Consider the following 22,024-nt stretch of genomic DNA (forward strand, 5'->3'; position numbering starts at 1 on the left):
AGATTAAAAGAGTCCATATTATACTGCATATCGGATACGTTCAGTCGAGCAATCGCCAACAGTTGACAATTGATAAACCAATCCAACCTGTTTTTTTTTATTTGTATCATCAAAATTAGCATAAGACCTTTTTAAAAAAATATATTTTATGTTGTTTTCTATCTTACCTTTTCTGGTTTGAATAAACAGTTTGTCATCATATCCAATCTTTGTTTAACGCTAGATATAATTGGATGTTCAGCGATGACCACATTCCTATATTCGGAATAGCACAACAGTATAAAATCAATGTATCAATAGAAACGCAAAACAACAATTTATACTTCATTGGGCCCGTTTATTTAATTGATTCTGTGCCGAGTCGGCATAGTGCGCGCTGTAGGAATACAATTAAACTAATCATCGAACCGGTAAGCGGATTTAATTGTCCTGCGAATGATAGTAGTAAGAAAATTGAGACCAATAGAAATTCGGTGATGCAACGGAGTAGAAAATAATGGGGAGGGAGGAATGTGCTTCCGGACGGGAATTTAAATGAGTTCGCGCGCAGCGCATTGCCAAAAGCGTGTGATTAATGAATGGTGCACTCGTGGAAATGCCTGGTGAGGGTGTCAAATTTTTATTCGGGCATTTTCCAATCAATCGTTCCGCGGTTCCGCGGTTGTTGGGAATATTTAAATTGCTTCGGAAAGGGAAGTGGTTGTTGTGGGGGTTTTTTGAAACTCATCCAAATAAAGGAAGCTGTAGCCACGATTTCCAACACTAACCTGCACTATCGGTTGAGAGCAGCTGAAATCGACCCCGTTCGTCCATCCGCAGCCGGCTCCACTTTGTCAATGGCGTTGGGTCTGGAAAATATGACAGAGTTGAAATTATATTCGGTGCGAATGGCGGGTTGTCAAAAATGTCTAAAGATTCTCGAACGGTGCTTTTTCCTGCCCTCACAATCAGTGCATTTCAAGTACCATGGGACCGCGAATGGCAGAAAGGATAATGGGCCCATACCGTTCATTCCATCACAGAGGGACGCACAAGCACACAGGGTATCCCCTCTACTTACCGTAATAGATGGTTTCACGTTTGCGGATGTAACCGGAATCGGGCACGGTCAGTACGCAGCTGATGGACGTTGGCGAGATGAGCAAATGCTTATCGATTTTACCGTAGACGGTTTTATTGTACATGTGGTTCTGATCAGCGGTGACCAGTGTGCGCGAGCTGACGAGAAACAGATTTCCACTAACGCTGCAAAATCGAAGCGGATGATGGAAAAAATGAGTACGTTAGTAAAAATAAAACTATTTTTCCTTCTTTTTATTACAGAAAAGCGACGCATGACGGTACAAATTGAAATTTGATCAAACATTTTGTCCACTCTTACTTACATTAGCAACAGATTTGGCTCGGGGTATATCATAAAGACGCTGCACTTTATCAGCAGCATGTTTTCGCTGTCACCATCGTTTTCGTAGTGCAACAGAAGCATTCTTTCGGGAACTGCAAATGTGTAGAAATTATTCAAATAAATAATGTTGTACCAAACTACTTGCATAACATTTAAATCAAAAAGAGAGTTGATGGCGTTTGAATGTTTACAACCACTTTTAAAATCTTAAATAGGTTCAACAGAAGCATTCGTTCGGGAACTACCTGTGTGGAGATATGATTGAAATAAATAATGTTATATCAAACTACTTAAATAAAATTTTAATTAAAAAGTGAGTTGATGGCATTTGAATGTTTACAGCAACTTTCAAACACCTTGATACGCGTTTGGCTCTGTTTGTAGAGCTCATTCGATCGTGAATGTGTTGATTGTGAAAAAATACGATACATTGTTGGCAGCGGGAGGCGGCATAAGTTACGTATTAATAGCACCGTGCATAATTTCATCGATGGGGAAACTTGGCTGAAACCGTCGCCCTGTCAGCTCCAGCGAAGCTGTGCTGCGGTCTTGATCGTTATTTGCTTTACGCACACGCATCAATTCGTTTTCATTTTTAACGATACATTTCAATAATATCCGCATAATTAATAATTGATGACCAACAAGTAGCATCGCAATCAATCAAAGCCGGCGAACGCGACGTGGTGCAAACAGATTCGGTATTAACATTGTCGCGATGGGGGGTTTCCTTTTGTTTGCTACGTTCCGATATTTCATCAGTGGAAAAGTGGCCAATATTGAGTTTTTAATAGTTAAATAAAATAATGTTCCACAAAAGACGGGGCTTAGCACGTTGGATACTTGAAACAGCGCTGTTTTATTAAATTAATATTGCTTAAATATGTTTAAGAAGAATAACATGCTCAAACGAATAAATTGAATTTTGTAAAAACAAAAACAATCTTTGTTTTACCATGTTCTACAACTAGATCGTCTGTTGTAAAAACAAAATTTTTTTTAGCAATTTATAGCAATTTATTTGCGTTCAAATATTATGCTCCTGGGGATTTTACGGAAAGGTAAAGCATTGACCTGGTATTGAACAGGTATTCACAAATTAAATCAAAGATACGTATTAGATTAGCCGGGTACAACAATCCTCGAGCTGATGTTTGATAGGAGCAGGATTAACTACAAATCTTGTCCTAAGTGCTTGCAAACTCACTTTAAAGTATATCAAAGATTTCTGGTCAGTTGAAAAGCTTTTAGTGAAACGAACCTGAGACACAACCGCCCACCCAACCCCTATCGCATCGCTCATCCGGATGTAAATCAATAGATAAGATTACGCCGCAAAACACGCACATCCCCACCGGCCCGAGGCAAACAGATGGCGCTCGCCTCGGGCTAGGAGGAAATGGTAATTACAAGCCCGGGCCTAATCGAATCACATTGACTTTACCAACAAGACTTTGCGACGAAGAAGGCATCTCGTGCCGGTGAATTTTCATGCCGGCAAATGACAGATATCGGTCGGGCAAAGGCAGTCAGCTCAGCCCCTCATCCCTCCACCCACCACGGTAGGCGTACACTTACCGACGATCTGAAACCGGGCCATACGCCGATCGAACGAGTCGTACGTCTGCACCGAGCACATGTACTCGCCGCTGTGGTTGAGCTTCGGGTTGCGTATCACCAAGGCACGGTACTTGTAGTTGACGGAGTCGGACATCGAGTAGTTGATCTGCAGCTCGTTCTTGAACTGATTCTGCACCACCCCACCGGAGGGCCGCCAGGATCAACAGAGTGGATGGATGGCAGACGTTGTGGAAGCGATGGCCGGCCCGGACCGGAGCCACGGCAGGAGCAATATGAAAATGGAAAGACATGACGTGAGAGCTGCTCGACCTTGTGCGCTGTCGATGAGTTACTGGAACAGCAAGGAATTAAAATTACGGCTAGCGTCGAGTGGGCGGACAGTGTGGCCTGGAAAAGCGCTTCGATTGCACAACAAACCATCCTGGATTAAATATTCCCAATTGTCAGTCAATTCAAACTGCGGTTTTCATTCATTTTTTTCAATTCAAATGAAACTGTCAATTCTTGGTTACTATTTGTTCAGTTAGATGTTGGAATCGGAATGACTAAGACAAAGGAATTTAAATATGTTAAAAACATTCAAATAATTTCAGGACTAGCACGAATTTTGAAAACTATTTATTCTACTTCAGTTTTTTATCCTTAGGATAACATATGCTAACCTCAACTTTTAAATCTCACAAAAACGACGAAACGTTAAAAATATTATCGAATTAGGAACTTATGAATATGAAGCATAACTAGATCTTATAATTTATACCTTTTTATGACTTTTTACGAAGAACTTTAGGACAGAACTATGAACTGAACTAATTTGCAAGATACGCTAGTTTTTACTACTGAAAGTTTCCTTTTTGTACTGAGACTTTTTAATGATTGTATTAAATTGAGTAAAGTTCATTCTAAGTTTACCGATTTTATGTTCCTGACAAATAGATGTTTTCTTTCTTCAAACTTCATGCATGAGTAGAACAGTAAATTAGCGAAATATGAAGTGCAATAATTGGTGCCACACTGTACGCTCGAACGTCTAATCGAATGCCCAAGCCAGCCGATCGACGATAATGCGACGGTGGCTGGCGAGACCATGACCGTTCGAAGAAAAGGCACTCGCAGCCGCATTTGCCTCGGCCATCCGACACTTACCATACCGACCGGGGCGCGGGACGGTATCCACTGGTAGATGAGCTTCCTGTTGAAGTACCACTTGAGCACGAAGCCGCACTCGCGCGCCTTAATCTCGTACTGGCAGTCCATGATGAGCGGTTTCGGTTCGCCGAAACTCTGGTGCTGCTGCGTCCCGTTCAGTTCGTCCGCCACTGTAGTGAGGGTAGAGCTCGTTGTCATCGGCATACCATCGTCCGTGGTGGTGGTGGTGGTGCTGGTGACTTCATTTGGCGCCCCGTCGTACCACGCTGGCGTATGCTGGGATGGGGGTGCAGTTGCTCCGACCGCATCGTAAGTGCTCCGATCGAGGACGTACGTCTTCGGGACGTTCAGGTTCGTTATGTGCACGGAATGGTACGCTGCGTAAACCGGGAATAGATGTCGGCACCAGATAAAGCAACGGACTACGGTTAGACGAGGATGAGGGGGTGAGTGAGACTGTTTGGCGGATAGTTCATAATTTTATGCAATTCCCGCTCCGTCGAATCACGTCGACCGAGCCGGCCTTGGTCTACCGTCGTGGTTTCACCTGCAGAGGTTTTGTCGATTTGTCGCGCGGTGCATAACCGTGTTTGCATCTCTCAAAACCCCACGACACGGGTTTACCTCGTTGCCCAAACCACCTCATCCAACCTCATGAAGTCGGTGATTGCATCAAACGCAAAACTCCAATACCCGATGTCACGCGGAATAATCATCATCATTTGCATGTAAATTCATTTATCTTAACCCACGCTGCGGGGGGGCGACTCAAGCTCCAAGGACCCATTCACGGTGGAAATTGGTGCCAAAGCGCGCTCGAACAGGCGGACCTCCCGTTATGATGAACCGTCTTAAATTGCATTGCGCTTGGGGGGCGGGAAAATGGATGAAAATTCATTCGCCTCGTATTCGGGATTGATGGAAAACGGGAAACAACAAGCGCCTCCCCACAACATGGCAGTAACATTCCGGTTGTCCCCCACGGCCACCCACCGATGAGTGACGATGGTGCAACATAAACATAACTATTGCTCCCTCCTTCCCGGAGGATCGTGGACGGAAGAACAAAAAATAAAACATAATAGCACCAACAACGAGCGCTGGCTTTGAGCATGAATATTTCATTTGCCACCGCGTTCACAATTTCTTCCTGTCCGTTGTTTCCCCCCCGTAAGTTTTCCGTACCCTGCGAGCGTGCCCACCGAAGGATGTGCAAAGATAGTGGTAGCAAGCAACTGATTTGAGCAAGTTTTCGCCTTGCCTCGCGATGTGTTTGCTTTTAGTTTCCTTTTGCCGCCACTTTGCACTTCTCGCCACGTGACGGGATGGAAAGCGCGCTGGGTTTTGAGGCAAAAAGCGGACGGACCAACCAAGAATAGCGGACCAACGTCACACCTCGGCCGTAGCTGGCAGCTGCTTGTTTATTGTTGTTCGCTGGCGGGAAAGGACAAGGAATCTCCATAAACAAAACGGAAAGAAAAATCCCAACCGAAACAAAAGCGAGCGGACGGAGGAGTTTCACTTGCCTTGGTCGCTGATGAAATTTGATACTTTATTGCATTCACTGGTACTGGGATGATTGATCGTTCCGTTTGGCGACTACAGGATTCATAATTTTGTTTTCCTTTCCCTTCGGCTGCCACTTTTTAAACTCATTTGTGCACACTCACTGGAGCAGGAGTTTTGCATCTCATTTCGTTTTTTCGCTTTTCTACCGTTCAAGTTTTGTACTTTTCTCTAGACAGCATTTGTTACACTCGCCGGTACTGTTATTTAACGGATGTTTGTTCTTGTACCGTTTGCGGCATTATTCATCCATCGTGTTTCATTTTATGGCCACACCTGGAGATTATGCAATACAACAGCGCCTTTGGAGGACCTTTGTTCAGCAGAATCGAACCCAATCGCCCCTTGGTCTCTCCCTCTCCTCCATGGTCCATTTGGTCCAAGGTCCCACCGGGTGCTCGTATTACAATTAAGACAATATCAATGTACAACTAGCAGTGGTCCGATAGTTCGAAATCCGTGCGCAGGGAATTGGAAAAATTCAAGATAAACGTACCGCATTTAAAAGCATGGCCCGGTGGCAAACGGCAGTTGCAGCTATCGAACCCTGGCGCGTCTCACACCTTCCTTCCCTGCATAGCCCTCCTGCATTCTTTGCCCTATCGACATGGTTGGAAAATTTAATTCAATTTTCCCTCTGCGCCACCAAAGTGCAACGGTCAAGTGGGTCAAAGCCATGGTGCCAAAGGCTTTTGCGAGATTGGTTTGGCTTACAGCACAGCTGCACTCGTTTGCAGAACGAGCGGAGGGGGCGGCTGGACGTGAAGAGCGGGTACTCATCCTGCCATCCTCTCGCCAGTGAGCATCGGAAAGATATCGGTTTTGTTTGAGCTTACCAACCACCAGGCGCCTCCATTAGAGCACGCTTTCGGCTTCGACACGGGGGTGGTTCACTTCCGCTCTACAATAATGCAATTCTGGAGCGTTGGAATTGATGCAAAACGATTTTATATACTAGTAATTATTTTTCTCCTCTTTGGTAGGCATGAGTGGATTTACTTAGTCGTAAGTCGTTTACAAATAATTTATTTACATTGAAAGTATTTGATTAGTTTTTTTCAAATACTGAAAAAATTTCTAGAAAATATTTACAATATTTTACCGTTTTGTGAAAAATTGCTACCAGTATTCTTGTTGCGAGGTTATACAGCCTACAGGTGCTTTGAAAGGCAGTGCCCTTTACTTGCCTGCGACAAACTGACTAACCTTTAACCGATCGCCTTCCTTACTGGTTGGAAACTTTCCTTGAGGCACTCTGCCAAGACCGAGAAGTAAAGTTAGAAAACTTTATTAAACGCTTCAACAAATTCCCATCGAGTGCCTGGTTCCAGTGCTGGATGGTGGTACGTTTATGCTTAACACATCCGTAGGTAGAACTCCAGACAGAAGTGAATAAAGTTTGTTTTGGATCGATTCAAATAAAATTAACAGTCCGGTAGACAGGCGAGGAAAATCTTAAAAACTTTCACTCTATCGAAGCCGTGTTTAAAGTTAACGTTCGCCTCTTTAACGGGCCGAAGATTCCTGGTAATAAAAAAGGCCAATGACTAAAAAGTAGGAAAATACAATGGAGATCGTTAATAAACAGTTAAAGTGTATACTAAATATTTCGCTTTCGCAAAACAATTTCGTGCGTAAACCTTTATGAAACTCACGTTACAAATAAAATTAACGCCAATAAATTCAATTTTCTTCATTAAAATCCTCAAAGTGAACCAAAAAAAGAAAATGTGTTTTATTAAAAAACAATTTATGATTCGGCGGCAATCTGTGAAGTGTGATTGGTTGGATATTAAATGGCTTAATAAACTAAAATTAAATGGTTTAATAAACCTAAAATTGATTTGTTGGATATTAAATGGCGGTGACAAACATTGAAAATGTGTTTAATAAAATGCAACCCCTTGTAAAGGCAATCTGAAATGGGAAAAATCTAAAATTAACCTATTCAATTGATTGGTTACAGAAGACTGTCCACGACAAACAGGCAAAATGTAAATTTTACCAAACCATGCACTTACTTTATTCAATAAAATAATTGATTTGAAAAAAAAGGGGAGGAAAAATTCAATAAAATGATCCGTCCTGTGCCGGGCAGCAAAGAATCTACCCCTAACACGATGCTTCGTCCCGGGAGCAAATTAAATATTTGATGACTCCCGTCCTGGATCAGCAACGGAAATAATTTGCATGTCCACTACACAACACATACACACATAGTGACAGCAATTCAATCATCCCGGCCTGGCGCACCGAGAGTGGCAAATATTGGCAATTTACAATTCGAAGTGATACGAGGCAGAAAATCCTGTCCGAACCATAGCCCGGATATGCGGGCATCGCAAAAGCGGCGAAAGGCGAATAGAAAAACAATTTGCCAGCGTCCGAACCGCTCGAGGGCACATCGTTTTCTGTTTTGATTTTTTTTTGCTGTGACGGTTGGTGGAGAAATAAAAATAATGAAAAAAAAAGGTTGAGATAATTTTTCCCACTCGCATTCAATTCCGCTGACTTTGCGCTACTACCACAAAACGTGGCAACGGGGTTTTCCACCCGTTTTCCCCTATTGGGGGAGGCACGGAAAAAGAATAACGAAGAACCGTCCAAAACGGCTATCACTCTGGGGACCAGCTCCTGAGGTTTTCGGTTTTCCGATTCAGCAGGCACAAACAAGGCCTGGTTCATGATTTTTCATCCCGATTTTGTGCCGGGTTTTTTCAGTCAGTGACCCCCCTTTTGCCAAGGTGGGGATCGTTGGCTCCCGTTTAAGCAGCGTAAGCTTGTGAAGAAGTTGTTTTAGGATGCTTGAGTGAGAGTATGACGCCTTTCGCGACCCAGACGGCCAGACTAACACATGCACCCAGCGCCAGCCCTAGAAGAAACGGTTGGTTAAACTAAAAATAAAAAATAGAAATCAACCCACCAAGAGGGCGCACATGGAGCAGAATGGTACCATACGAGGATACCTTCCGTCGTCTGTTCCTTTTTCTCCTCGAGATCCTGATCCCGTCCATCTATCCAAGAATACGTCGAAAGGGTCGAAGCCCCGGCCGGAGCCTGGGACGCGGTATGTTTATTTTATCAGGCCACCCCCGACGAAGGGCGGGTTCGAAGATCGGGAAGCAAAGAAAATAAATCCCGGCACAACCCCCTGTTGCACCGGCCTTTCATCTATTTGTGTGTTGTGGTTCGTGCACCCCGGCACACCGGTCGGTGGACATGCGAACGATGGTTTATTTATGTCCGGGCCAGCGGTCGGGAGCTTCCTTTTTCCCAACCCGAGGGTCAGACGGCGTTGCACGTTTTCCGGACAGCATACGGGCCGACACACACACTTTGTACACACGGAACCTCAAAACCAGGAACCAGATGGAGTCCTCATTTCGCCCACCGGAAGAACGAGGGCCGGTCTGGAAAGGGTTCGTCTTGGAAAGGGAGAAAATAAAAAAGGCTCGATATCTAGAAAAAACGTTTCCCAGGTCGGGATCGAGGTTGGGTTGATGTTTCCACAGTTCGTTCGACGCCTGCCGGTTCGTGCGTTCCGAACCTTCACCAGTTTTGGCTGGCGTCTCGGGCAGAAGGGGATTAGAAAAAAAACGAACTCCAGTCTGGCCGTCCGTTGGCATTCATCGAACGCGCAGCATACGGTAGGCGAATTTTTCTGGCTTCTTTATTGAAATTCTTCTGCCCGCTTCATCTTTGCATTACGGCAAACGAGCTTCCCGGGTATACTATCTCCCCAGTTTGTCAAAGATTCTAGCCTAAGGCCTCAAAAGTGTCGTATGTTGGTGTGTTTGTGTGCAACTGATTCCCAGTAAATAAAATATAAGTAAGTTGCAGGAGCTTACAACCTTTTCAGGCTGGTTAGCACATGAGCAAAGCTTCGCATGGCGTTCATAACGAATTGTCGAGAACTGACGAGTTTATAGCTGGGGGTTGAAACACTGAGTTATATAAAAAAAACACTGTTGCAATTTATATGAAACGGGTAGTTCACTTAATTTTGATACAAATTTTAATTTTAAAATTATTAAAGTTCCCATTTTACTTTTCTATATTGCATTTTTTTAGTTGAAGGTAGCAACTGCAAGACGATGAAAACGATTCAGTCAATGCATTGTGAAGCAGGAAATGCACAAACCTTCATGAATGATCAAAAATTTATTGTTATTGTAATCGAAATGTCTTTGGTCCCGAACCTGCTATATGGAATGTATACATTGTAGAAAAATTTGCTCAAATTGCTTTGTAATGAGTTGCGTTCGATGGTTGCTTTTCTGGAATGTGGATTCCTAAATCGGAGATCAAAGGAATTTAACATATTACTCGCTCGACAAAAATGGCTGGATATTCTAAACTGTTGTGATTTATTTTTCTTTGCTTCATCAATTTCTGCTAAATTGTTACTGCATATCGAAAGACATATTTTACCAAGCAGGGATGGTATGTCCCGATGTTTTTATATTACGTTTGTTATTGGTTGTTCATTTCGATTTTTAAATTTTATTCTCATTTACTGATCGGGGTTTTCTTTTATCAACCATTCCAAAGTATTTACGTTTTCACTATTATAAGTATTTTGGTAAAAAAATCTACTTCTAACAGCTGTGAAAAATTAGTATATATTTCCTTCACTTCCCCATTGGCCAAGGGTTAGCGAAACCGACCTCAATATGAGGAAGAGTAGAACGTGAAACGAAGACTTTATTTCCACAAACCTACCCCTGCGGGATTGCCATCCCGGATCACGGGTCGGATGTGCCGTGTTCACCCAGGCAGAAATAGCACAAATTGGCCAATAGTAAACATTGGAGGGAAAAAGTAAACGCACACTCGCACAACCGACACCGGCTTGAAGAGCCGGCAGAGAGAAAATCTTTTCTTTTATTGTCTTAAGCTGATGCTACACACCTTCCGTACCGTTTGCCTGTCCGCCGGTTCGGATTGCTGACGGATGCTGCAGCAGCAACTTCCCTCCCTCACCTGGCCGCGTCCGCAAGTGTCTCGTCCAAAAGTGCGACGGAGGGTCTGAAACGGATACCCTTTCTTTTCCACCATGCTCAGCGGTTGTCGGTGCTTTTATGCGATCGCAGCCACCGGGGGTTGATAGGCCGGAAGGAGTAGAACTGTTAAAATGGCTGCATTATGGAAGCAGCTAGACGCCAGGCTCCGGGATTGAGCAGCTCTAGCTTTAGTTTATCGCAAACAAAATCTCAAACTTTCCGTCGACCCTTTTCGCTTCTGCCTTCGCCCACGGAGAGCTTCACTGCCAGGGCACTAACCGCTGGCAGGGAACAGGGGGTTTCTTCGTGCAATTGAAAAGATGAAAATTCATCACAGTGCAATGGCTACAGTCGTGGGAGGAAATAAGAAGTGATGAGGTCATGAACTGTGCGCCAAATAGGAGGAAGAAGATTTTTGTGTAACTTTTAACACCAAAATGAAGCTTTTAAAATTGAAACAATGAACATTATTACATTTCATACTCTTAGTTCTCTTCCTCTCTCCACACTACCTGATCCACGTTTATGGAGAATTAATTTACTCATACTACGATTGAAAATATCAACAGTTTGAGCTAGTCCTAGAAATTGAAATTTGTGCTTTTAAAACTCCCTAAAAATCTGGTTTTCTAGATAAATCAATTAACACTAGTATTGAGTTCTTGATTCTGTGCTACCCAACACACATGGCACAGTAAACTGTGGCACCACACACGAACTTCACAAAAAACACGCAAAAAACCAAAAATTATGATAGTACAATAAAGTATCGCACCGTTACACCAATAAAATGTATAACTTCTATTGAATGGTGGAAGTTGGAGAAAATTTTGTTGTCAAAAAAATCAATTTTCCAATCTTATACCAAAAACCAAAGATACGGACTTTTTGCATATCAGTATCATCAACGAGTATTTTCTAAAGGTGGCGATGTTGAAACAAAAAAACGAAATAGGTTATCAACTTGTAAAATAACGAAAATATTTCATTACATTCATTACACTACTATGAGTATATTTAATACATAAACATTGTGTATAGAAACATAATTTAGCCCTGGGAATGAAACAATTTTCAAAAATCATCAAAAATTGAACTTTAAAGATGAAATTGTACAATACAAGTATACGTGAAATAAAATCGCTAAAAATCTCAAAATATTACTGAACAAATAGAATGTTTTATGACACTTGTACTGTGCTACCACCCAGGCACAGCATATTAACCTGTGTGTGGTAACGCAGTGCCGCACATCAATAAGTGTTACTTGACCCAACACTGTTTAAAACAATTGGTAATTAAATTAAAACTTATATTTGCAAGTAAACATTTTTGCGAAATCTATCCAATCTCAGAATGTTAAACGAAAATTGCAGTAAAAAAAAACATGATAAACTTGTGCATCGCACTGTAGCGTGGAAGTGAACGGTGTACATGATGAAAGCTTTTATTTTGCGCGCCGCACATTAATCGACTTCGCTTTCCCGGAGCCGTCCTCATCAGGCGGTAAAATTCATTCGGGACTCATTCAAAGTTTAGTCCCCCCCCCCCTTCCCCGCCCCATCCTTCTCTTTTCATCGTACCAAACAACAACTCTCCTCATTCCCCCCTTGGGAGGTTGGCCATTTACCCTCAGGAATTTATATTATCCTTTCATCCACTTTTCAGCCCGACGAGCGGGGGCGGCGGTACAAGGGTACGCCCGTTTCCGGGAAGTGAATTTCCAAGAATGCGTCGGCCCGGCCATCGTTGACCCGGAGATGCCGTTACGCCGCGCGCCGTGCCCCTGCGAATCTTCGGGCACGTTTTAATGGCGGCAGCGTAAAGCCATTTTCAACAGCCGAACGAACGCACATTACGGAACGATTTTAATGAATCCTTACCCGGTGCCGGATAGAATTGTCGGAGCTAATTAAACTGCCCGTGAAGTGTTGGTGCAATAATAACGGTTATTGGATTAGGTGCCCGGCACAATGTTTTGTTGGCGATGGTTTGCCGCAATCGGGCCGAGAGGAAATCAATCGAAATGGACGGTTCGTGCTTTCAGCGTCCCCGGGGTGTCCCGGGGTACAACAAAATCGATACGTTCGATTACGGATAAAAGCCAACGCGGAAATTGGTATGAAATTGTGTGAAATATGCTGTTGGCAATTAATTTTGCCACCTACCCACCCCCGGATGGGTGAGATCAAAAATTGATGCAATGCAGCTTAATCCATCCAAGTCGGCTGCGACGATCTCCAATGGGAGGGTGGTGGACGTTCGGCACTCATTATCGTGTCGCAATGATGTTAAAAGGTAATAGAATAATTGCAGAAATAGTTGCTCCAGGGTCAATTCATAATTGATTATAATCAACATCTCTATCAGCACAACGACATGGCGTGTAACGAATGCAAACCGTTCGGGTTTAAATCGTTTGCAAATTAATCAATCACAGCCTGTTTAATCTGTAGGTCTTTGTCAAATTACATTTCGCGCTGGATGGTTCTTTTCCACTGCGCTTTGCAATCATTCTACATTATTTAAGTTTGGATTTATTTACTTTACACCCTCCAACAAGTTCCTGTTTCATATCAAGCCCGTTTCCGCGTAATGGCCCCTAGTGATTAACTTTTGCCTCGTTTTTACGTTCACCGATTTTCATCTAACCACACTTCAACTGAGGACCACCCGGAAGCCTTGAGCACTGCTATCCCAGTTTTCCCAGCACTCATGGCACGACTCGCCAACTATCTGTGAAATGAATTATGTATTCTCATTACACTTCGCTTTTCATTGTGCCCCGATACACGGGCACACAACTTTTTCCGCGCAACTACGGTAACTACGGTGATAAGCTTATGAAAAGTGCAATAGTAAGAAAAAAATGTAGAAAAAAAGCACATTCATTTGCTCGGATTTTCCCCTTCGGATAGTGGTGGTCAACGTAAATGGCAGCCCGTATCTCCACGAAAGTATAATAATTCGGTGTAAACTGGCTTCCTCGATGAAAGAGTGTTTCGCTGCACAAAAGTTGTAATTGAGAGGTAGTCCAATAGACAAATTGGAATGTAGGTAGGAAAAGTATGGCAATTACGGATTTGGCGTCCACTGCGGTACTCACGTTAAGCTATGACGAAATGTGTTATTTGTTTTCCGCGAACAGTATTTGCAAACGGCTTACAAACAATTGCCATTTCAAAATGTTAACATGAATTGAGGGGGGAACCAGTACAAATATTTGCAACAACTTGACCAATGCTGAATCGTGGATTGTGAAACTTTCCACACATTAAGTTTAAGCACTGCAGACATTGTTGAAGATTTGTTTGTTTCCTGGTTTTTTTTAATAAAATCATCTATATCATTTATAATTGAAACTTAGTTTTACTGACATAAATAAAACAAGCATATACGATCTCTACACTTCTAGCCAAACAAACAGAATAAAATTGCACAACATCTTTTTCTGTGTTGCACAAACCAAAGAATGTCTACAACTGGCTGGAGTTTTTACGTAAAACAATAGTGATTAGTATCAATATCAGGATCTTCATTAAAATTAAACCAAATTTAGTTTCATACGCGGTGCTTCTGACTACTACTGTAACCCAAAGATAGCGCCATATGGCAGAATGTATTCATCAAATGTTAAATATCAGGGCAAGCAGGAATAGAATCGATGAAATATCAATCATTTTAAATATGCCATAATTGTAACTGTTAAATTAGACCTCTCAAAACAACTTAATTTCATAAAATTGAAAGTTGTGTCCAGAATTGGATTTTGACAGGTGCTTTCTGGATGTGTTTCAAATAATGTTTTGTCGGAAAGGGTTTAAGCGTGGCTTTTGCATAAGTGTAAAAACATAACTCATTTCTCCACCACTTTTTAACTATGCATCGCCGAGCGTCAAGCTAGTATAATAACAAGTTTTATTTTAAATTAGCAGGTTTAAAGGAAAATTTTACTAAGCTTTTGAAAACTATTGGTTGGAAAAACTTTATAAACAATGACAAACGGTTCCACGTCGTGTACACGGAATACATTTGAATTGTCACGACTTATCATTTCACTTCTTTAAAACTCCTACCTCATAAACAAACTTCACTACACAGTAACGCAGCGTAGTGTGGGGAAGCTTAACGATGCCTGCTAACACGACCATATGTCAACGTAATTAATCTGGATGCCAGAGCACTTCATAGCGACTATTTCCGATGAATACGAAATTGGCAACCAAATTAGCCTTAACTGCGCTGGCCACAAGTCCTCCCCAGGAAACCGGGTCATCAAAAGGCCACTCGCGCAGTTCCTGCGGAGTGCTAGGAATGTTAAAATTCCAACCAGGGCCCAATCCACGACACGACATCCAACGTCATCAACAAAATCATTTCCGTGCTCGTTTGCGGAAACGCAGCAACAAATTCGTCCGTCAAGCGTTCGTCTGACTTCGACCGTTTCGTATCGCAAGCGTCAGAAGCCGGCGTTGGTGGTGGATCGGGAACGGGGTGCAAAAATCGAAAATTAATCCAATCTCCGATTCCGACCGGATTTGCCGCAAATGCAATATTTCATCGCAACACGCCTTGTGCCTTCTGCCCGTTGGACTCCCGGTGGCGAAACGTCGATGTGACGCGACGCGGTGCGGTCCCCCCACGGTGGCACACATTGGCGACGAGACATTTTCCTTTCCTTTGCCCGTGCGAAAGGGGAAAAATGTGTGTGCGCAGCGAAAGAAAGAAAAAGGAAACAAACACGCTCTGGAAAGGGTACAAAATGTCATCGTCCTGAAAAATATATCCCACCGGCAGCGGGTAGACGAGCAACGACGTGCGAGCGATTCGCTCCACGGTGGTCGCCACCTGCACGGAACGTTCAACAGTTTTAAAGTGGCGCAGCACTCGGCGAAACGTCCACCAGCATGAAGCCGGTGATGGAAGACGGTAGTTGGATTCCTAATGGATGGCTTTTTACGGGCAGCAGCAGCGCAGCGGAGTGCGGTTCAAAGGTGTCCGCATTCTTCCCCGGTCGACCTGGACAACATCATTAATGTGGATGAATGAACGCTTGCCCGGCAATGAAGTGAGAAAAGTCTGCCTCGTTCGGCTTGATGAGTGTGCTTTAGTGAACCCTTGAATGTCTGGTTGGTGGGCAACTTGGGCAGCATCCATTTTCGGAACACTTAGTGCAAAAACCGAACAGTTACAATACGTTCTTCACAAACGCCAAGGACATGTTTATGGGCATACAATGCGGTAGCAGGTGTGACCTACTTTCTCTGGCAACCCTGTGACCATTTTGTCGCGTTTTGTGTTTTTTTTAGAGTTCGAATATCGATTGTTTTCACATTCGCTGACATTCTAAATCTTTAATATACTTTACATGTTGTTATTCTTATGGAGCTTGGAATGCACTTCACTTAGAGGTAAAGCCAAAATTTAAATTCCATACCCAAAAACTGGATTATACTTTTATGTTGAAACAACTTCTAAAATGTTGAAACATTTGAGTTGTTTTATTTTCGTTATCGATTCTATAGGAACAAACTCGGCTATCCAATTACAATATGTTCCAGTAATGTTTGCATTGACAAAGTTCGTCGATGAAAAAAAGCAAATCCAGGATAATTGAATGAAGTTAATTTTGTTGTAAATTTACATCAGCTCAGTGCTTTAAAAAAAAATTCCGATGGTCAGTAAGGCGACCTTACGGTAGTTGGCCGGAACTTTAGGCATAGCCGGCAAAACTATTTATTCATTTTTTTAACTATTTCCATTCGGGTTTTTAATTGTTGGAATAGATCCTGCGTTTAATATTTGTCAATGTTTTTTCGATAAGAAAGAATTGAGAGACAATCGGAGGTTTGGCATTCCCTTCTCGTTGATTGTCAACCAACCAGTATTTTTCTACCAGTCGTTGTAAACCAGCTTCAAATAAGTTACAACATCCATGATGGACTCGATGTCTCGATTTTCCGAATGCATATTTTACAGGAGCTTCGAGCCGTTTTGTTTCGACACTTCTGCATAACAACGTCCATATTTTCTAAGTTTGTCTCAACTATATGACCAGAAGAAGCTAGCTTCTGGCGTATTGAAAATTTTCCATTCTGCTTTTCGTTACATACCCTGTTGCAATTTGGGCACGGTCCGTGGTTGAACCAAATAATCAAAAATTCAAACCAGCTGAGTTCGGCGGACAGGAAATATCAACAACAACAACATCAAACAAGTTCGTTCCGTGATAAGGCTGGAAGTACGAACTTAAAACCAACTCGGTTGGTTTACTGTTTTGGCCACGACGAATTCAATTTAAATGATAAAGCTGCCAAACTTTGGTCTGAACACAAAAGAAATGCTACTTTTGCTGCTGTTGCTAGCGTTTTCCGTCCATTAACATTTGTCTATTTTTTCATGCAAAAGTTAGGTGTACACCATTTACATATTTCTGCATATTATTGCAAAGTTTTCCTGAGACGCTTAAATATCTCCTATGCCTAAGGAATTGGAGGATAGAAACATTGTAATTTGAACAATATCTTCTGTAATAAATAAATCATTCATCTGTTACAAAGAGAAGAAAGAGATTCCTTGCACCCTTGGGATAAGAATGTAAATTAACGTATCTTCTCTGGAGAATCATCGATAATTGATACAGTTATTGAACAAAATGTAAATAAAAAGAAATAATATCTAGTGAAAGATTTCGACAAGTTTGAATCAAATGTATTCACTTTGGTTTCCAAGACATTCAACACCGTCTGTAAAACATAAATTAGAGTTCATGAATGCAAGGGTTAAGCTGAGTAACATGATCGAATGACTAGCTCGCGAGGGCAGGAAGAAACTATGCGACTCGGAGGAAATTCTATTCTCCAACCTACCCCGGTGTACCCCAATCGCTGCCGCTTTTCTATGGTAGTGCATGTGTTGTGCAACAACGACCGCCGGATCCCATCTGCTTCCGGAATGCATAGAACCGGCATGTTTTCCACATCCTTCACGGGTGCAGCTGACCAGACAGACCCAAACCGTCCCTCTCCCTATCTCCCCCGAACAAGCGGACAACCGGGGGCCGGTTCCGGCTAGCAATGAATGGAGGGCTATTTATCTTCGGTGACAAAACCATTCACATACGTACGTGCTCTCACATACACCCGGCTGAGGTTGCTCCCTCACGTTGTCCATGGTCTGCCGAAGCAGCTGAATTGCTGAACGACAGTGAATATGGAAAACAGCAGTGTATGGTGTTTGGTCTCCCCCAACGCGTGGACACTCACACACACGCACGTAAGTGCAAAATCGGTGCAAAGTATAGAATAAGTACAACGGTTTTTTTGTTTTCATCCTGCCCCGAGGAATCGGGCAACAAAAAACGATGCTTATCAGTATCTATAGGTTGTTGAAGGAGGTCCTTTCAGGCATTGCTCCTACTCCGTGCGTGTGTGCACAAGAGAGGTGAGTAATTTCCGCTGCGGACAAGCGGGAAATTTATGGTCACCAGGGTTTGCAGACCGGTTCGTGCTGCAGTGTCACCTATTCGGATGGGGTTTCTCGTCGCTCTCGGCATGCTCGATGACCCGCCGGCTCGGGAGTCACCGTACGGCCACCGACATGGCCGTCATAACTTCACCCGAAGATATGCAAGTGCTAGAGGTCCAATGCATGGGTTGCTTTCTTTCTGTCAACATCGGTTTGAAACAAAGCAAAGCACAGTGATGCTTGGAACATTGGGAAGGAAGTGTGTAGGAAAGGAACGTCATCCAGCGAACACCGGTTTTCATTTGTCCGTCCGGGTAGATTTTCGTTTCCTGTTTCGCACGTCTTGGAAGGGCTCCCAAGCGCTAGTTCAGATCCTTTCGTTGGGCGTTGGGCGTTAAATCTGTCAGTTAAATATTAGCTTCCGCACGACAGCGAAACGACGGATGTCTGCGGACAGCTGACTTTTTTCCCGGCCAAAGCTCTCCCTTCCACGGGACACATCCCACACTATCCCACGTTTACGTGATGGGTAGGAATTCATTAAAATTCCCACAACAAATGTGAACCAACTTGGACGCGAACGTGGAACAGGCCGTGATGGCAAACGCAAAACCACGCGCTGGTATCGACGCCAACTCCTCTTCGCTTGAACTCGCCCAATGCCTACGCTGTTGAAATTTAAAATCAAAATTAAGTTTTCAACGTCCTCCAGCCTGTCAGTTACATTTTTTGTACCCCCCAGCCCGTTATTTTTCTTGCTGAACTTTCTTCGCCTTTCCAACGCTGGGTCGCAAGAAAAACAGCAAAAAAAAGAACAGGGTCAAGGGCCAAAGGCCGATGGAGGAAAGTGCAAAATTTTAATTTCAGCTCGATGGTTAAATATTCATGTGCGATGATTATTATTTTTCCCCGGCAGCGGATGGCTTTTGGTGGACGGCAGAGGATGGCTCTCCGTATGGCAAAGGAAAATTGATTTTTTGGTTCTCCCGCTACGTTCGCTTCATTTGGTTACAAACCGCCACAACTTGCGCGGCTGGCTTCGTGTGAATCCGATTTTAATTAGCTTTTTGATTTTGGGTGCTAATTATTCGTTTCTATAGCTATCATTATGGAGCTGCCCGTGTTCCGTGGAGAATCGAATCGGGTTCCTTGTGTGCTTTTTATTATATCCGCTGAAAATGCTGTTTATTCAACCGCAGGCAAACATACGTACCTACCGTGTAGATGTTTGCACAACAAATACCACCCGTATGTGACTGCTTATTCCGTGCGTAAGGCTGTGTATGTTTACCTTCGTGGGTGGGGTTTTTTGTTGTTGCTATACATTTTCCCTGACACAATTATATTCTTCTTCAAACAGCAGTAGAATACAGCAAAATCTCCTCCGTCAGCACACAACCGTGTCTTCAACTCTTATTCGGGTGCCAAATTCGGGAAGATACTTTTTTTCAGTCCCCACCGGCATCCTAATTGGCAAATTGCTGTTTAAATGGTTTCACATGTTGAAGTGTAGCAAAACAAGTGCTGCCACATGGCAGGGGAGCAATTTGAGTCCCGCCGAGATGCCCCAACCAGAAGCCGGGTTGCGATCGTACCAAATGTTGCTGAACCGAAGTTCGCCTCCCTTCTCCTTTGCCACCCTAAGAAGAAACACGGTGGAAGTGGAAAGGTTCATCCAGCAGGGAGCAGTTGAGGGTTGTCATTAAATATTAAACATGTTCCTTAAATAATGTTCCTGGAATTGGATTTGTCGTTTGCCGGCGAACGGTGGGAATTGATTTAATGATTTGATAATTTCAACCGAATCCTGACCGCAATTCACAAAACATGAATTCGCTTTTAAAGGAAACCATTCCGTTAGGTTGGGTTTTATGAAAAAGCATTACAATAGCCATATTCTATTAATTTTAAAGAAAATTACATGGAAATCACCCCAGTTATATGTCCACTGTTTCCACTCGTAATGTGTATGGTCTTTTATTATTGTTTGCCTTTAAAACTAACAAAAATACATAGCAGAAGTATTTTGTTCAAATTTTACATAAAGACAGGCTTGCAAAAGTTGACCTTAAATTGATTTAAAATTTGAAAACTCAAAACAATTGATTGAAGTGAATGGAAATTCATTATCTTTTTCTAACGTTTTACGATGGCGTCGTTTTAGTACTCATCGTCAAATGCTTAATAAGTAGTAAAATTAGTAATAAAATTCATCCATCATGTATTCATCTTCTTCTTCTTGGCGTGACGACCTCTTGGTCATACCTGCCCGTTAAGGGCTTACGAGACCTGTTTCCCTGTTACACGTGGATAGTCAGTCCTCTCGTACAGGGGCGGGTCCGGTCTCGGTTGGGATTCGAATCCACGCCGTCGAGGTGGTGAGCCTCGGAGCCCATGGGCCGATTTTCTAACCGGCGCTACCGCTCGATTGTCGCGGACCCCCTTTATGAATTCATATTCACATATTTTACTGTACTTTAAAAACACTAAACCTGTATTTAAAGTGTGTTTATTCGAAAAAATCAATCAGCATACAGTTGTACCATGCTGCTATCTATCTTTGTCCAATACGTATACAAATTATTCACCACCAACTGGGAAACCGGCGGTTTGCCGACAAAACATGTACGTGCCGGTGACGAAGAACCGTTTAAAAAGTCATAAAAGTGGAATAAACAATAAAACCCTCGGATTCCTTCCGCACCGTTGAGCCGAGGGATTAACAATGGGATTCCGTGTTTCGAACGACCCGGCAACGGGGGATGCCATTGCGAATCGAAAAAGAACCGTAGAAAACACACGTTAAATGACAAAACAGCAACTATATCGGTGGCAGGCGCACGTGTGCGCATTGCGGATGGAGGCGCCCAGTAGCCCACACTCGGGAATGCTACACAACACAGACCGGAAAGCGTCCAGTTCGAACGAATGGCGGTTGGAGAAAAACAAAACATGAAATAACCTCTATCGGATTTAAACAAATAGTCCGAACTGGCAAGCAAAGCAGCACGGCCCATTAGGCGGCTCCCATAGGACAGTGAATTAATGTTTAATCCTATAGGCGGCCTGACTCGCGACCAAGAAACGGTCTCGCCTCTCCGGCCAGCTTTTGGCGCAATTCCAGCGGCACATGTTTTCCACTTTAGGTGGCTGTCTCTGGTTTCTAACGTCGTTTTAATCCGATACAACGGGAACGAAGCGAACGAACAAAAACAACAGGGCACAACAACATGCTCATAACCGCAAACGGCGTTGACACGTTGGGGTGGTTGGGTGGGTAAATTCAGCTAACGATAAGTGCGGTTTTCCTTACGATCGTACAATGCCGTGCCAGCGCAAACCGAATATGCAGCCGGTGAATAACGATGAATGTGCCCCCCGCTGTTGCTGTGGATTGGATTTTATTCTCACCCTACCTTTCGACGTCTAGCTGTTTTTCTTTCCCGTTGGGCAAGCAACAAACTCAACGCGACAAACAAAAACCTAAAACAAAAACACAAAAAGGACAACAAAGCTCAATTGCCCCCACACGAGTCAGCGTTGACCGAAAATGAAACCACAAAACCGAAAATGTATTAAACGGGATTTGTTCAGTCCAAACCAACGTTTTGCCACCGGCGGGAAGCAGTGGCCAAACTAAGTCTCTAAACCCATTTTCCGCGAACGGTGCCGGATTATCCCGTTCGGTGTACGGTTTATACTTTCTTCCCTTTTTGATTTTATATAGGCACACCGACTCACCTTGTGCAAATAGGAAAACTGTCAACACGCTTTGGAACAAATTGATGCCAAACATTTCGTCCGCCGCTACGCTGGGATCCGCTGTCCTAGAAGTGGCCTGGTTCGATTTTTA

General features: G+C 43.2%; 1 protein-coding gene across 1 annotated transcript; it reads right to left on the reverse strand.

Moving 5' to 3' along the window:
* Positions 1-337: 337 nt before the first annotated feature.
* Positions 338-21,967, reverse strand: LOC131288421 (uncharacterized). The gene is made up of 7 exons (XM_058317552.1): positions 21,913-21,967; positions 4,133-4,512; positions 2,984-3,155; positions 1,386-1,497; positions 1,061-1,245; positions 768-848; positions 338-429 (listed from the first exon to the last, which is right to left on the reverse strand). The coding sequence occupies exons 1-7, from the start codon at positions 21,965-21,967 to the stop codon at positions 338-340; spliced, it is 1,077 nt and encodes a 358-aa protein (XP_058173535.1).
* Positions 21,968-22,024: the final 57 nt, after the last annotated feature.

This window comes from Anopheles ziemanni, chromosome 3 (assembly GCF_943734765.1).
Source record: "Anopheles ziemanni chromosome 3, idAnoZiCoDA_A2_x.2, whole genome shotgun sequence".
Taxonomy (NCBI): domain Eukaryota; kingdom Metazoa; phylum Arthropoda; class Insecta; order Diptera; family Culicidae; genus Anopheles; species Anopheles ziemanni.